Source organism: Protopterus annectens, chromosome 2.part2, assembly GCF_019279795.1.
Source record: "Protopterus annectens isolate FY-2018-M chromosome 2.part2, PAN1.0, whole genome shotgun sequence".
Taxonomy (NCBI): domain Eukaryota; kingdom Metazoa; phylum Chordata; order Ceratodontiformes; family Protopteridae; genus Protopterus; species Protopterus annectens.
The window spans coordinates 507,275,107-507,293,418 of NC_056730.1; the positions used below are offsets into that span (position 1 = coordinate 507,275,107).

Consider the following 18,312-nt stretch of genomic DNA (forward strand, 5'->3'; position numbering starts at 1 on the left):
AACAAGACTTGGCTGGACAGATTTGTGTCCCAGGGACTCCCCCATCTATGGAATAGATTCCCTCTCCTCCCCAAATAGAGTACCTCTTTACCTCTTTTTAAGTGCAACCTGGATAACTGAATGGGAAACAGAAAGTATACCCCTGGAATTCCAACCGTGTCCCTGCTGGACAGGGGCATCGGGTGCTGATTTGTCTAAACATGGGCTAAATGCTTGGCTAGGCTTATAAGGGCCTCAGGGCCAATAGCCTAATAACCTCCTATGATCCTATGAAAAGTTGATGCTGCCTTCTTTTAAACCAGCGGCTTCTGCCGACTTAAAATTCCTAACTTAGAAAGCTGCCCCTTTTGCTGGCTATCATCTGTGCTGGGGAGTCTCCGAGCTGCAGGCTCTCATGGCAGTGGAACCCTTCCTCATCTTCAATCCAGACAGTCTCTCTCAGGACTAACCCTTCCTTTATATCCAAGGTGGTCACAGACATCCTTGAATCAAGCCATACACCTACCCACCTTCTTTCCCAATCCTCAGAACTGGGGGAAAGAATACTTCATTCCTTGGATGTTCATAGGCAGCTCCATTACTATCTTGACAGAACTAAAACTTTGAGAAAATCAGACCAATTCTTCGTAACCTTTGCCACCAGTTCTGAAGGGAAACCAGTTTCCAAACAGACTATTTCCAAATGGTTCTCTCACTGTATCTCATTTTGTTAGCCATCATGTTAAGAAGCCACCTGAAGCTGTCAGGACTTGCTCTGCTAGGGCCACTGCTATCTGGTGAGCTATACATACCTTCACCAAACACTACCACTTATCAGCATTTTTCAGGGCCAGTGCAGGATTTGCCACTGCCAGTCTGCATGGCATCCTCTCCTCTCCGTAATCTTCCTTCCACCCTCCTTTCAGCTGTGGGAGTCATCCTTCAAGTCAGGACTGCAACAGTGAAATACAAAGAACATAGTACAGTTAAGTACATTTACGTTAAATGTAGATGCTCAAGTGTATTCACTGTTGCAGCCCCCCCCCCCCCCCCCAGCTGACAGGGTAGTCTGGTAAAAAAAAAACAATTTCTCAAGACATTAGGTTTTCTATCTTAGGTCAGTGGCCTTAGCACCCATCTTGGGGCTCCTACCTACAGGGGTGCAAGAAAAAAAGATATGACGTAGACTGCTCCCTGTATACCCAAGCATACTGACGTTGGTCTGGACATCCACCAGCCATGGAGGAGGGAGATTTTTTTGTCTGGTATTTGGTCCAGGTAAGGACTTTCACGGTAGGAAATCTCACAAATCAGGACTGCAGCAGTGAATGTATTTGAACATCTGCATTTATGGTAGGTGTACACAGCTGTACGTTGTAGTTATAGTTTGGTTTCTGATCTGTTTTAATGTAGAATTATAGAGGTTTACAGATGAAGCTAGCTGGCACAGCATGAGAGGTAAAAGATGAGGGCTGGTAATTTGAAACATTTTAAATGTCGATCTGGCTAAAGGCCTGGACTTCCTGGACTTGAATCTTAGTACTGATGAGGATGGACCCACTCATCCAGATCTAATATTCTGGTAAGTATGAAACTTTTGTTTTTACCAAATTCTTAGCAATATCAGTTGCCCCTCTGTTTTTTTTTTCTAGATGCTTAGTGTCCTTACAAAACCTGCACGTCTCTCCACTGCAGCTAAAGAATTTGTTTTGACCAACCTATTCATGGATACCCGTTTGTCAGTGTGCCTTGTTCTGTTAAATGAACTGTGTAACATTTTTCTTGGTTTCTTCTCTTCCCCTCCCCTGTATTTATATACACACATTTCATTATTTCTACCTCCCTTTTTTCAAGTTTTGTTAGTTTTACCATAGCCTGTATTTAATGCATCTTCTGCACTGTAGCAGATAATCCAAAAGCGTTTGAAACTGACATGTGCTTTCGTATATGTACTGACGTCCAGTAGATGCATTTATGGCACCGTGCAGGAAGAAGCTGTTAGTGAATTTTTGTGACCGACTGGAAGTTGTGATGTTTGCATTCATACCTTCTGATTTTTCATCTCTGAAGGAGTTGATTGCTGCAGACTTAAAATACATCTGAAATAGTAGACATTTGTAGTTTTGCTGTTTCTTTCCAACTCTGCAGAGTAGTAGACAGAGCTGCCATTCTAAATATTTGTTTGAAAAATATGTGTATATTGACCTTTTGTCTTCCCCTGTAGGATGGAGAGGTAATTGGCGTGAACACGATGAAGGTTACTGCTGGGATTTCATTTGCTATTCCATCAGACAAACTTCGAGAGTTCCTGAACAGAGGACAGGCAAGAAGTAAGTTTATAGTACAGATGTTTTCATTACGTGCCTTAACACTCCACTATATTTGCCAGTGCAGAAGGAGAGCTGAATTTTTAAGAATGACTGTTTTAGCAGTACTTCAGATGGGTCTTGCTCTTGCATTCATTTGTACTTCACTTTTAATATTACCCATGTCATCAGTTGTCTGTGGTCATTGTTGGTCTTATACTAGTGCTGACTTTGCATTGCTGCTACAGAACAGTTTGTTGTTCTGCTCGTTTGTATTCATTCATTCTTTAATTACCTGCGTAGTCTAGCTCAGGGTTGTTGAGGTGCCAAAATCTACCTCAGCACTCTTTGGGTAGAGGCTGTAAATATATCGTGAACACGTTCACCCGACCATCCCAGGAAGTACATAGACACACACAGACGCACTAAAGAATCTCCATTTTACTTACTGCGCATCTTTGGAATTTTGGGTGGAAATTGGAGCATCTGATAGAATCTCTCAGAAACACAGAGGGCAGGCAGACGTTTGCTTGAACTAGAGAAGCCTCATTGTTAACCACTGTGCCTTTGCACATGTTGACAGTAATTTGTTGGATATTCTGTGGATGCTGGATGTAATTTGTCAGTTGTTTCATCTTAACTTGGATTAATAATTACCTTCATTTTTTTAGTTTTTGGCACAAGTTTGATAACATAGTGTTAATCATTAGCTCTGTGATTTTTTTCATACCTTTTCTTTTGTTTATGGTTGATGACATTTTCTTATGAAGTATATTGAAGTGTGACTTCTGGTATGCAGCGGGAGTCATCTGTTTTTTTCATTTTGATTTGTTTCTAACCATGACTTTAGAGCCTGTAAGCAGTGTTTGAAATTTATTACAGTGCAGAAAACTAGAAGCCCTTCTCTTTAAATGGAAGTTTGGTCCAAGAGAAGACAGAATTAGTGAGACGATCATCAAGGATAAGCAGCAGTCAAATGATCTGAGACATAAAAAAGAAATCTCCCATTTCATCTGGCACTGATGTCTCTATAGCTTCTAGATGATGACAAAATAGCCTGTCTTATATAGATCTTAGAAGATCCAATCAGAGAGTCTGATTCAGTGCGTTTTCTGAACACTGACAGTGGTTTAATGCATTTACTGGTAAATCAGAAATAAATGTACTACCTGCAAAGGTTTGGGAATTTTAAAATGCATTTGCAGGATTCCTGTATTCAGTTGAATTAGTGGTTGAAGAATATCCTAAGCATTTCACAGATTTTTCAGTGTAGGAGTAAGTGTTGCTAATTACTAAGAGCACATGAGAAGCATTAACTAGTAAGTTATATTATTTCAACATCGTTTAAGAGCTCTCCTAGTATGTCTGCTAAAAGTTAATGTCCATTTTAAGAAAAAAAGTCTTTTGTGTCCAGTTGTTCAGATAAACATGTCTACTGTATGGGGCATGCTGATGCCCCTTTGGGCTTCTAAACTGACTCAGATGACTTGAGATCTTTTCTTGCTCCCAAACTGAATCAGAAAACAATATTTATTCTGGCTATTTCCTGTTGATTTCATCATTTACTAAGTGAATCCATCCTTCCACAACCCCTTTTTCCTATTTTTACACAAGGTTTTGGGGTGGTATTTCGACAGTGATGATCATCTAGAGGTATGGGTCACACCACTAGGTGGCTAACCCTGCTGCTGTGGTTCTTGCATGTCTTAACACCCACACACCTGTGGCCAATTTAGTGTGTCTAATCCACCTACTGCATGCCTTTGGAATCTGTGCGAAAACCTGAACGAATATTGGTTCACAAATTCTGTGACTGGTACAGAAAATAAGTTTCCCAAAAGCATGAGTCTGACCTTGGAGGCCTTTTGCAGTGGGTGACTGTAATTTATTTTCTTAAATCTTCAGCTCAGTGTATTTCAGAATTGTCTCTAGTTTCCATACTAAGGAGCACGTATGTCACAGCCAGCACATATTGTGACATTGTGTGCCAAAGTGGGAGGGCAAGACCAACCACTGAGCTTTATATTTCTTTTCTGCCAGTGATAAATTTTGTATATCAGACCTAACATTAATTATATAAAAATTCCTGTGTTCCTTGTCATCATTAAAAACCTTTCGGGTGTTCCAGTGGTTAACTTATCACAAGTCAAGATTCTCCCCCAGTGGAGCCTGAAAATGCCTGGTTGCTGCTGCCTTTATTCCGTTACCCTGAAAGATTTTCTTGCTTAGTGAAGTAAGATCCTTACTGGGCATCCGAGAACAGACGCTTGTGTAATTTCTTGGGTCCAGCATAGGTTCGAGATACCACAGTATGTAGCTACCATGCCCCTTGAGAATACGCCTCAAGTTTGGATGGGGGAGGGCAAGAGGGTATTCTCCTCTCCAGATTGGGGATTAAGGTCTTCTGTCTGTCTGCTTTATCTGTCGAGGTTCAGGCCTTACATAATGAGTCAAGTGGTATAAAAGGTTTGAGCTCTTTTTGTTTGTGAACTGAAGGAGTAGCCAGTCCAGACTCTGTATTCATTTTTCACTGTAGGTTAACACATAACTCGCTGTGAGTTTAACTGTCCTGATGTCATGGGAGTGGCAATAGGCTTTGAAAAATGTCTGAGCAGGATGGTGTGGCTAGGGTTTTCCTCCTTTAAAGAGTGGGGAGTTGTGGCAGGCAATCCTTGCTACTCCTCTGGGGGGGTGGGGCACTTTGACCAAATCCTCTGGGCCCAGTTGATAACCTTCAGCAGAGAAAAGAAACTTGTTATGCACTGGTGGACCTTCATTAACCATCTGGCGCCCCTTCCTCTTCTTGAGACTGCCAACCCCCCAAAAGAAGAATTTATTCTGTTTTAGTCAGAGGAGGAGCCTCAAGCATCAGTCACCTCCATGACAATACCAACTAAGATGACCTTCTAGCCTAACAGCTGCAGTCCAGGTTATCCTTTAGGGCTGCCTTCAGAGATAGATCTTAAAAGTTTGTCCTGGCCAGAACAGCAATAAAAATAAATTAGTGGTAATTGTATCTTGGTGCTCTTATGTACTTCTAGGAAAGACCTCCAGTAAATAACCTGTTTCCTCAGAACATTTGGAAAAGGCCCATGCTCTGCTTCTCAAAAACCTTTAGAAGCTATTTCTCTCTCAAAATGAGGATGGGTATTTACATCTGTGTTGTGTTTATTCTAAAGAAGACCGAAGTTCTCTATCCTGTTTTGAGCCTTTGGTGCTTGTGTGTGGCTGTCCAGTTTGCCATGTCCATGTGGTGTAACTCTGTAAGAGGTAATGGTCCTGATACTGTGGGACATCTGGATGGGAGTTGATGGACATTATGTATGCCTTTTTGGCGCATTAGAGTTTGATGTCTTTCTTAATATTTTAATCTGTCCTTAATACAAAGGTCAGGAACTGGAGTAGCAGAGTAATTCCCAGAAAGTGACCTGAATAGCTAAGGCATCTGTTTTGGAGGTGTTCAGCTTTTGATGATTACATTTTATTCATTGATACATACAGTCTGAATCATCCACAAGTAAAGACAACTGGTGTGTGCCACTGAGGGAAGGCGAGGTACAACTGAGCATCACCCATGTTGCAGTGATACAGCTATTCTCTTTATCTTATGAATTCTGCCAGTGGTTCACTGGTTTGTAAGCAGATGGTTTGAGAAACCATATGTAGAGCAGCTGCACTCCTTAAGAAGTACCAGCTTATAGGTGTACCTCTCTTTTTGTTAACGGCATACTGCTGGGGTAAATTTATGTAAATCCATCCAGTCATCAGGGCTTACTATCAAAGGAAGTTTGCTCCACAGGTAGAGAATACTTTGGGTAGTAAACCTGTTCCACCAAGAAGTCCTATTTATGTTACAATATTGGTTGAAAGTTATGTAGCAAGTGTTGCTGAAATTACAAGTGTTTCTGAGGAGAAGACGATAAAAAACATTTTTTATAGCCCAAAAGCAAGATGGAGATCTCCTGAGTATCTGTATGAGATGGAAAAAAGTGAATGACTTTTTAATTTAGAAGGATGGTTAAGGTAGGAAAGCCATTTGATTATCATGGTCAGAAAATGTCAGTTCTTTCAAGCTAGAATACACGTTTAGTAATATACATAGCAATCAGAGGATTATATTCAGTGTTCAGCCTAATAAGAGAGAGATATAAGGGGAGTAAGATGCCCTATGGTTCTTGATATACCTTTACTAACTGGACAGTGAAAAAAGATTTTCATACTGTAACCAATTCTAACAATTTTGTTCACATTAAGCAGCGTTACAGTTTTCTGATAATCTGCTTCAAATGTGCAACCAAACAATTTTTTTTGCATCAAGTCTAAGGTCATTGTCAGAACAGTTACATATTGAAAGAACGAAAGTTACAAAGTGCGAACGCTCAGATGAGCGAAAATGCCACAACTCGAAGTTTTTTTTTTATCACAGTACAGTGAAGATAGGAATATTTGCCCTTTCTTCACTGTAGTGCAGTCTCGGAGTTGGAATATATATTTAGCGGGGGGGTAAGGGGTGGGGGGGGCACAGCCCCCCACAATAAAGTTTTTGAGTTGCGGCATTTTCACTCATCTGAGCATTTGCACTTTGTAACTTTCGTTTTTTCAATATAGACCCAGTCAGAACACCAGTTACTGTCATTATCTAGCCCTGCTAAGAGAATGTAAGAGTCTGTGGGCAGATTGCTAATGGAACCTAGTTTGCAGTCTCTTCACAAACTTGGAGATCCACAAAGTTTTGACATCTTTCTTCACATCAGAAAAGTAGAAAAAGAAAAGGATCCAGCATAGACTCCTGACTCCAGTTGTTAATTAATCTATTGGATGAGAAGGTCCCACCAGCTCACACTGTGTGTGTATAGAGAGCCAGTTAAGGATCCATTGAGAATATAGGGGCTACTATTTAATCTGTTAAAGTTTATCAGCAATGCTTGCTCACATGGAATTGTATTGAATGACTTAGCAAGATCAAGATAAGAGGGCTAGACAGAATGATCCACATTGATGGAGTCATTAAGATTAAGCAAGCAAGACCTATTCTTCACAAAACCACAATGACTAGGATCAACACATTGAGTAATGAAATGTTCCATTTTTTATTCCATGTCACATACTCTATAAAATCTGTCCTCATATTTCATTTCTGCTTTAACAAATCTGTAACAAGCAGAACGAGTAAACCAAGAAGCAACAGCTCACGGCCAGAGCAATCACCAGGACCTGGATACAGATGATATTCCACAAAAAATCTTTTTATTTTACGTTCGATATCCACAAAACAAACAGCTCTCAGTAAAACACACTGATACAGTCAAGCGCTTTCACCCGGGCTCTCCCAGGCTTTATCAAGACAAATAAAACAGGGAATATACTTCCTTTATATATGTTTTGCCCTTCCCAATTAATCAATTATATAATTGTACCTGATTGAATTGTTTATGCTTAATTAAAAAATCTCTGATGTTTAAAGCCATATTGTTAAATACTTTTTCAAACATTTTTTTAAAACAATTAAACCTGCACTCACAACACACATTTCTGCAACATATTTAAACAACATTTTTAAACAGCATATGTAGGGGTCCACAAACACAAAATTAATTATAACATACTAATATCTAAGGAATGCAGTATCCGTTCCCCTTTGTTCAGACCTTTTAGCAATCACTTCAGCAAGAAGGGTATCTGAATTACAGGCCCTTGTGGCAGTGGAGCCTTTCATCGTCTTTCATGCCGACAGGGTGTCCCTCAAGACCAATCCCTCCTTCATGCCCAAAGAGGTATCCAGTGTGGCTGTTAATCAATCCATTTATTTACCAATCTTCTTTCCTAATCCACTGAACAAAGGGGAACGGATACTGCATTCCTTAGATGTGCACAAACAACTTAGATTTTACTTGGACAGGACTAAACCTCAAAGGAAATCTGAACAAGTGCTGGTGGCATTTGCTGCAGGGGCAGAGGGGAAGGTTATTTCAAAGCAAACCATTTCGAAATAGATAGGCCATTGCATTAATTTCTGCTATAAGCACCATGGAAAACCTATCCCAGAGGGGATTAGACCTCATTGAACCAGGACTGCATCTACCTCTACAGCCTTTCTCAGAGGTGTCCCTACCAGTGACAACGTAGAAGCTGCTACCTGGAGTTCTGTACATACTTTCACCAAGCATTACCATTTGCCAAATGTTCTTCGTGTTTCACTGTTGCAGTCATTACATTTGGGTAATCTGCTGGCAGGTTGCCCTCAGTCGGCCTGAATTCCAGAGTCTTAGGTCCTGCGTCAGTTGCTGTCTTCTCTTCCATGACGTCAAGTCGTCAGGGGTATAAAACATGCAGCCGATGCCATTTTCTTTAGTCTTTCTTGCCACGCAGTGCCTGAAGCAGAAGCATTTTGCAAGTGCCAGTCGGCTGACTACTGAAATATTCGAGTTTGAGTTTCAGAACCGAAGTCTTCACTAGAGCTAAGTACCCCATTGGGGAAACTTTTTTCTTGCTTTTTACCGATGTCAGAAAAAGTTAATAATTGTATTACTTGTGGGAAGCAAATACCTCATAAGGATTTCCATTTATACTGTATTCCTTGCCGAGGCTGTCGGTTTTGTGCTAGATTTAACCAACGCGCTATTAAGCATCGGTATATTTTTCCATCTAAGTATTTTGGAAATAGATGTAACTACCCAGAAATGTCGTCGGATAGCAATCCGACTACCGCAGTACATAAAAAACGCAAAGAAAAGGACAGAGAAAGGCAGCTGAGATCCAAAACCGACAACAAAGCTTCTCCTAAGCCAGTCGCTGGTACTCCGGTACTCAGTGAGGCGCTTTCACAGCCCCTGATACCCGCTATCTTCGAGTTGCAGGCCTCTACCGACACCCATGTGGAGTCCGGCATGCCGCAAGATACTCAAGGTATTGGACCGACGAATGTATCTCCCTCGAATGGGTCCAGAGCTGTTGAGCAGGCACCGGCTTCTGAGGGTGTATTTAGACCTCAACATTTTTATATCAAACCAATGAAAGCTGCAAAACCAAAGGCAAAGACACCTAAAACTAAAAAAATGATGGCTGAGCCATGCGCACAGGCTTCTATGCCTAAAAACCAGATGATAAAAATGGCTGAAGACCTTATTACCTTGATCAGGGGTACCCATCCCCCTCCAGATAAGAGCCCTAGGCAAGACACTGACTATGAATCTTCAGATCAGGTTTCTGTTTCTTCTGATTCCTCTTCTGATCAGGAATTATCTTTACCTCCCTATGAGGATTCCGATGCTGGGGAGTCTATTCCATCTGCATCTCCTCCTGAGGATTATTCATTTGGAGAAACCTTGCATACTTTGAGGGAGCATTTTCACTGGGAGAGTCAAGACTTCTCAGAATCAAAAAAGAGGCTCAGGGATTTCCTCCTACTCCCTCAGCACAAGCCTTTAGCCATTCCCCCTGTTTTAGACGTTGTGGATGATGTATTTTTGGAGTCAAGCCTGACCCCTGACTCCTTACCTCCGGCTCCCAGTAAGCCTGACAGGTATTACAGGGTCCCTGACTCTCATCAATATTTTTTTTTAGAAACCCTGCTACTGATCCTGAAACTGTTTCATAGGGTCCAAAGGGAGTTAAGGCCTCAACAGCAAAAAACCCTACCCACTCCGACAGAGATTCAAGGGCACTGGACAGATGGGAAAAAAGGTTTATACATCTGCAACCTTGGCAATCAGGGCCTTAAACTGTCAATTTCATATGCTTAAGTACCAACAACATGTTATGGGATTGCTGAAACAGAAAATGATGTTGATTTCAGAATGTGCAGAAAATGAGGAATTGCAGGAATTATTGCATGCAGCTGAACAAGTTGGAAGGCATACTTTGCAATGTGGTTTTGATTCTTTAGAGGCCTCCTGCAGGGCCGCAGTTACTGGATCTGTGATTAGGAGGCATGTCTGGTTAAAGGAACAAAATTTGCCTGTTCATGTTAAAGCTAAATTGCTAGATGCACCTTTGCAGCATTATTCTCTGTTTGGTATTAAGGCAGAAAAGATTTTAAAGAAAATGGAAGGCAAAGCTAAGTCTATGCAAACTGTTAAAGATTTCTTAAAAGTGCAGCCACCTAGATTCAGTAGACACTGGCCTACAAAAAATTGGTCCTTTCCTGTGTCAGACAGAGCTCAAAGGGGGCAAATCTAGATGCCCTAAGGGTTCCAGGTACCAGGCTCAAGACTCATACAGGTCAAAGCAATGGGGCACATCCACCTCCAAATCTGGAAGAGATAAAGCGCAAACCTACAAAAAGCAATCCCAATGACTTCCCTCTGCCTACACCAAGCACTTATCTTTTGGCAGCACCCATAGGGGGAAAATTAGCACTGTTTGCTCAAAATTGGCAGTTAATAACCCAGGACAGGTGGGTACTAAACATCGTATCACAGGGATACAGATTCCATTTCCACACTCTGCCAATGACATATGGTTGGCCAGATCTGCCAAAAAAAACAATGGGCAGAGGCACAGAAACAGGTTACATCCCTAATGGATATGGGGGCCATTCAGACAGTACCAAAACAGGAAAAAGGACAAGGTTTTTACTCAAGACTGTTCCTGGTACCCAGAAAGGACGAGGCCTGGTGGCCAATACTGGATTTATTGATTTTGAATACATACCTGGACATTCCAAAATTCAGAATGCTCACTTTGCAACAGCTTCTGCCCATGCTGGGCAAGAATGCTTGGCTGGTGACTTTAGAACTAAAAGAGGCATACCTGCATGTCCCTATAAGACAGTAGTGCAGAAGATACCTCAGATTCAAGGCTGGCTTAATGCATTACCAATTCTCTGCACTGCCCTTTGGCTTATCTACTGCACCCAGGGTCTTTACAAAGTGCATGGCACGAGTAATTGCATTTTGCAGACAAAGAAGTATTCAAATATATCCTTACTTGGACGACTGTCTCATTCAAGCAGAGAACAAGGACACTCTTCTACAACACCTGGCGTTTGTGAAAAGGCTTCTAACATGCCTAGGGTACACAATAAACGAAAGGAAATCACAACTGGTACCCCCTCAAAAGATAACATTCCTAGGTGCAAGCTTGAGTACAACTACCCAGATGGCTTACCTCACGCCAGACAAACAAAGTTAACTGACTACTTACTTCAAACTGATGGCAACAAAAACCCAGTCTTTTGCAAGACAAATTCTGCAGGCTCTGGGCTTCATGGCATCCTGCATCCTACTAATTACATATGCAAGACTGCATATGAGGAAACTTCAATGGTACCTAAAAAGTTTATGGAGTCAACATTCACACAGTCTGGAAACAATGATTCCTCTCATCCCCTGCTTGCAACAGGAGTTTCTATAGTGGGCAAAGGCCTGTCACCAAAACATGGGACGGCCCTTCACTCTACCCCCTGCCAGCCAAACCATAACAACAGATGCATCAGATTATGCCTGGGGCGCCCATATGGCAGGAAGATACATTCAGGGCATATGGGCACCAAATCAAATGCATCTACATATCAACCAGAAAGAGATGATAGCTGTTCAGAATGCCCTAACAGCCTTCAAGGACTTACTTCATCCAGGACAACTACTGATAAAGACGGACAACACCACAGTCATGTGGTATGTAAACAAGAAAGGGGGCACACACTCATATCCCCCTTTGCAGATTAGCCATGGAACTGTGGGACACAGTTTTGACCTCCCAAATAAATCTTCAAGCTCAATTCCTGCCAGGAAAACAAAACACTCTGGCAGACGATTTAAGCAGAAACCTTATGGATCCTCATGAGTGGAAACTAAATCCACAAGTCTTCAGCATGATAGCAGAGAAATGGGGGAGCCCAGACATAGACCTATTTGCCTCTCCTTAAAATTATCAACTGAAAAGATTTTGCACAAGGACTTATCACAGACAAGCATGGAAAGTGGACGCCCTATCCTTCAGTTGGAAAAACCTATCAGTTTACGACTTTCCTCCTCTGCCTCTTCTACCCAAGGTCCTTCTGCAAGTCAGACAACAGAAGCCAAAGATGATATTAATTTCCCTGGACTGGCCCCGCCAAGACTGGTACCCAATCCTAAGGAACTTGTCTCAATACCCAGCTTGGACCTTGCCTCTAAAACCACAACTACTGTCCCAGCAAAACAATCAGATCCTGCATAATCAACTACATACTCTGAACCTGGCAGCATGGCTAATCCTGTAATCGTACAGACGACACCTCTTAGTAAAGCTGTGATGGATGTCATTCTGGAAGCCAGAAGGCCTAGTACAAGAAAATCTTATGCTGACAAATGGAAGAGATTCTGTGCTTGGAATTGAGCACAAGGGACTGATACAGCAGAACCACATATTCCTCAGATATTACAATACTTAACTGAGATGCTTGACAAAGACCTTTTTTTCTCATCAGTCAAAATCCATGCTTCTGCCATTTCGGCTCATTACAATACAGAGCCACCAATCTTTTCTCATCCTTTACTAAAGCAGTATCTTAGAGGAGCCAAAAATTTAAGGCCTCCTAGATCATCACCATTACCTGCATGGGACCTCAATTATGTGTTGGAAAAACTCACCCTGCCTCCATTTGAACCAGCTGCTACCGCTGATATAAAGTTCTTATCATGGAAGACAGCTCTGCTACTAGCAATTACTTCAGCAAGAAGAGTTTCAGAGCTGCAGGCCCTCATGGCTGTAGAGCCTTTTATCATATTTTACCCAGACAGGGTGTCTCTGAGGACAAATCCTACTTTTATGCCTAAGGTCGTTTCCAGTGTGGCTCTTAACCAAACAATTCATCTGCCAACTTTTTATCCAAATCTGCAGAACAAAGGGGAGAGAATTCTGCATTCCTTGGACATACACAGACAGCTAAGATTCTACTTGAGCAGGACTAAAGCTCTAAGAAAAACTGAGCAATTACTAGTGTCATATGCTGCAGGATTCAAAGGAAAGGCTATTTCAAAGCAGACAATTTCAAAGTGGATAAGCCATTGCATCAGTTTCTTCTACTTACACCATGGCAAACCTGTGCCCAAGGGCATTAGGTCTCATTCCACCAGGGCTGCAGCTACTTCAGCAGCCTTTCTCAGAGGAGTACCAACCAAGGACATTCTAGAGGCTGCTACTTGGAGTTCTGTTCACACCTTTACAAAGCATTACCATTTGCCTCTCTACAATAAGTCCAGGGCAGGCTTTGCCACTGCAGTGCTGCAGGGCCTTATAGCCTCACCTAATGCTGTTTAGCTCCAGCCTCCCAACCATAGCTTTGGGATTCTACCCAAATGTAATGACTGCAACAGTGAAACATGAAGAACATAGTACAGTTGTGTACACTTTCCATAAATGTAGATGTTCGAGTGTATTCACTGTTCATAGGTTCATAGGTTCATACTAGGCTATCTGCCCGAGGGCATTTACAAGCCTAGCCCATAGTTTTGTGGCTTACGCCACCCCTTTAGTATGGGGAACTATACCCATTATTTTGCTGTGCCTCTGTTGAGCAGTGACACTGAGGTAATCCCTGGGGTATATCTGCATCTCCCATCCATTGGTCAAGATTTCTCTTGAACAAGGCCAGCGAGGTGCTCTGCCTCACATATACCGGGATTTTATTCCACAGCATAGGGAGTCTTTGGGTGATGAATCTATCCCTCCAGCACGTCCTATTAATAGCCGTGTCGAGGTTTAAGTCTCCCCCTTGTGACTCTGACGGATCTAGATTTTTGAGGTGAAGCATATTCATCAAATCTGGGTTTGACATGGCCTTGTATGTTAGGCAAAGGTCACCTCTGAGCAAGCGGTAAGCGACTGAATAGAGCTGGAGTTCTTTCAGTCGGGCAGCATAGGACAGATGTTTGAGACCCTTTATCCTTTTGGTGAGGAACTTTTGTGGCCTCTCCAGCTGCTGCAAGTGTCGGGTCAGATACATTCCGAATGGGGCATTGTACTCAATCATTGGTCTGATGAGTGATGAGTATAGGGAGACTATGACCTCCCTTGATCTAGATGAGAATCCCTTCATGATAAGGTGGGCAATGTAGAAGGTCGACTCCACGTGGGCCAGCAGAGTTATCCAGGCTACAGAGAGCTGAAAAAGCGACTTTTCTTGATAATAAGTATATTTTTGTTGCTTTTATCATCTGAATACCTAGCGACTGTATCTCGCCTGCCTTGCTGTTACATTGCAACTGTTTTTTCTGCATTTAACTTAATTTTGCACTTATAATCTCTGTTTGTTACTTATTAACTGTATTGTAGCATTTCTTCTGTGTTAGCTGTAATAGCTGGTTTATAGCATTTATAAGTGTTTGCTGTACCTGCCTATTCTTTGAGAAAAAAAAAAAAAAAAAAAAAAAATCTCTTGTTTTTCCTGCTTTACTGGGTTAGATTAGTCCAGTTTCAGAGTTTGCTGATTCCTGGGCTTTGTTTGTAGTTCCTGTGTACTGTTTCCTTGCCTTATTTGGGGGAAAGGAAGTTACCTTGCTTACCAGTGAGAGGGGGAAGCATTGAGCTGCCTTTTGGTCCAGTTTTGTGAGGTTTCAGCCAGTAACTAGTAGTTTATTGGTCATTTGGGGCCAGTTTCTAGCTTTTTCCAGCCCCCTGGTATAAAACACGCTAAACGCTGCTTTTCCAGCTTGTACCTACTCAGCACAGACTCCACGTGGGCCAGCAGAGTTATCCAGGCTACAGAGAGCTGAAAAGCGACTTTTCTTGATAATAAGTATATTTTGTTGCTTTTATCATCTGAATACCTAGCGACTGTATCTCGCCTGCCTTGCTGTTACATTGCAACTGTTTTTCTGCATTTAACTTAATTTTGCACTTATAATCTCTGTTTGTTACTTATTAACTGTATTGTAGCATTTCTTCTGTGTTAGCTGTAATAGCTGGTTTATAGCATTTATAAGTGTTTGCTGTACCTGCCTATTCTTTGAGAAAAAAAAAAAAAAAAAAAAAATCTCTTGTTTTTCCTGCTTTACTGGGTTAGATTAGTCCAGTTTCAGAGTTTGCTGATTCCTGGGCTTTGTTTGTAGTTCCTGTGTACTGTTTCCTTGCCTTATTTGGGGGAAAGGAAGTTACCTTGCTTACCAGTGAGAGGGGGAAGCATTGAGCTGCCTTTTGGTCCAGTTTTGTGAGGTTTCAGCCAGTAACTAGTAGTTTATTGGTCATTTGGGGCCAGTTTCTAGCTTTTTCCAGCCCCCTGGTATAAAACACGCTAAACGCGCGTTTTCCAGCTTGTACCTACTCAGCACAGACTCCACGTGGGCCAGCAGAGTTATCCAGGCTACAGAGAGCTGAAAAAGCGACTTTTCTTGATAAAGTTGTTTGACCGCAACTGAGCTACAAAATATAAGTATTTTTTGATTATTTTAACAGATTACTGTTTTTATAATTTAATATATATAAAGCACTTTGTCTATTCAGAATCTTCAGAAATCTTTTTCTGTTTAAAAACTGTCATAGCTTGTTGTCTTAGGCTATTGTATAAACTGAAACATTTACTCTGTGTAATTATCTCTTGGCTAGTGGGGGCTGGTTCTTTTGTGTTCTTGTAAAAAAAAGTTCTTGTTCTGGTCTTTGGTGCAGGCTGGAGAAGTTGTTTGACCGCAACTGAGCTACAAAATATAAGTATTTTTTGATTATTTTAACAGATTACTGTTTTTATAATTTAATATATATAAAGCACTTTGTCTATTCAGAATCTTCAGAAATCTTTTTCTGTTTAAAAACTGTCATAGCTTGTTGTCTTAGGCTATTGTATAAACTGAAACATTTACTCTGTGTAATTATCTCTTGGCTAGTGGGGGCTGGTTCTTTTGTGTTCTTGTAAAAAAAAAGTTCTTGTTCTGGTCTTTGGTGCAGGCTGGAGAAGTTGTTTGACCGCAACTGAGCTACAAAATATAAGTATTTTTGATTATTTTAACAGATTACTGTTTTTATAATTTAATATATATAAAGCACTTTGTCTATTCAGAATCTTCAGAAATCTTTTTCTGTTTAAAAACTGTCATAGCTTGTTGTCTTAGGCTATTTTGTCCCACCCTCCCTCCCTGTTGGTGTCTTGCTCTTATACTTGGTGGCTTTGCAGTTGCCCGCCCCTACTGTGACACACCTCCCAGTCTAGTGTCATTAGCTCATTCTTCTTAATACAGAGAGAACATTTGATAAGGCCTTCTGTTCCTCCTTTTTACCTTTTCAAAAAGTAAAACAAAACTTTTTTTCTTCTTCGCCTGAACCTTCTTGTGTTCTGACTGTCCTTCTCAAACATATTGGAAATATACAGTATATTTTAGAGCATTTGTTATAACTGTATTTGCTATAACTGATTTAAGTATTTTTTCTGGCTTTTTGAATATTTACTGCTTAGCGACTGCATCTTAGCCTGTTTATACAGCTCTGCATTCTATTTAAATTGTTTTTGTGTTGATTAACTGTTTTGCACTCTTAAAAAGTTATTTGTTGCTTAATTTTACCTGTAGGCTAACACACTCAAGTGTGCTAGCCACTTAAAAGCATTTATAGCATTTACTGTCTGTTTTTTTTCCTTGTCTCTGTAAAAAAAAAAAAAAAAATCTCTTGTTTTCCCACCTTACTGAACTAGAGTAGTCCAGTTTCAGAGTTGCTGATCCCTGGGCTTTGTTTTTAGTTCCTGTTACTGATCCATTGCCTTATTAGGAAGGAGGGAAGTTTCTTTGCTTACCAGTGGGAGTGGGAAGCACTGAGCAGCCTTTTGTCCGAATTGGTGAAGTTTCAGCCAGAAACTAGTAGTCTATTGGTCGTTTGGGCCAATTCTAGCTCCTTTCAGCCCCTGCTATAAAACACGCTAAACACGTGTTTTCCAGCTTGTACCAACTCTGCACAGATCCTCGTGGTGGCCTGCAGAGTGATCCAAGCAGCAGAGAGCTGAAAGAGTGACTTTCTACCAGATATAAGTATTTTTGTGGCTTTCCCACTGTTATTAAGCTAGCGACTGCATTTCGCCTGTTTTACTGCTACTTTAAGTGATTTCTGCATTTTACACTGTTTATTGCACTTTAAGTTACTAATTGTTGCAAATTGTTTCTGTAGGCTACACACTAAAGTGCTAGCCGATTTACAGCATTTATAGCATTTACTGTCTGTTTTTTCCTTATCTCTGTAATAAAACAAAAAATCTCTTGTTTTCCCACTTTACTGAACTAGAGTAGTCCAGTTTCAGAGTTGCTGATCCCTGGGCTTTGTTTTTAGTTCCTGTTACTGATCCATTGCCTTATTAGGAAGGAGGGAAGTTTCTTTGCTTACCAGTGGGAGTGGGAAGCACTGAGCGGCCTTTTTGTCCGATTTGGTGAAGTTTCAGCCAGAAACTAGTAGTCCATTGGTCGTTTGGGCCAATTCCTAGCTCCCTTCAGCCCCCTGCTATAAAACACGCTAAACTGTACTGCTGATCTAACCAGCATATCCTATAACTGAAAAGTTCATCTCTACTTGATTCCCAAGTAGACTATTCTCTATCTGTAAAGCCTAGCACTTACTCCTACAGTACTTGCACCTTGATAAAGCACTCTTATTATAGATAGTACCCCACCAGCCCAAAACCCCCTTCCCCGGAGTCCTTTGAAAGTTCTTTATCTACTACTTCTAGTATGTCGAGGGATCAGTTGCTAGTGTCCTCTCCAGCTCAACTGGTGAACCTGGGAATATTGAGGCAATGTTACAATTGCCTCATGTACACAGACAATCCTCTCCTTCTCCCACAAAACACAAATACATGCGAGAGATGCAACTATACGGCCAAACTGGAGGCTGAGCTCTCTCAACATAGGACTGGCAAGACCAGACAGGAGGAGAAGGCAACCACACACAATACATACCCAGTCACACATGGTACCATCACAACTTCAAATCATACACATACTCACACAAAGACATACTCGGAGGCTCTGGTCATAAATTTATCAAAACAGCAGAGGCCACCAAAGCAGACACCCAAACAACTACCACCTCACGACCCAACACATGCAACACATAGACCACACAGTCAGAGTGT

General features: G+C 41.4%; 1 protein-coding gene across 1 annotated transcript in view; it reads left to right on the forward strand.

The window, feature by feature from the left end:
- Nucleotides 1-18,312, forward strand: part of HTRA2 (HtrA serine peptidase 2) — a 578,743-nt gene that overhangs the window by 277,898 nt on the left and 282,533 nt on the right. The window contains exon 5 of the mRNA XM_044063975.1: nucleotides 2,204-2,309. Coding sequence (XP_043919910.1) covers nucleotides 2,204-2,309 — 106 coding nt within the window. The remainder of the gene's footprint in view (nucleotides 1-2,203; nucleotides 2,310-18,312) is intronic.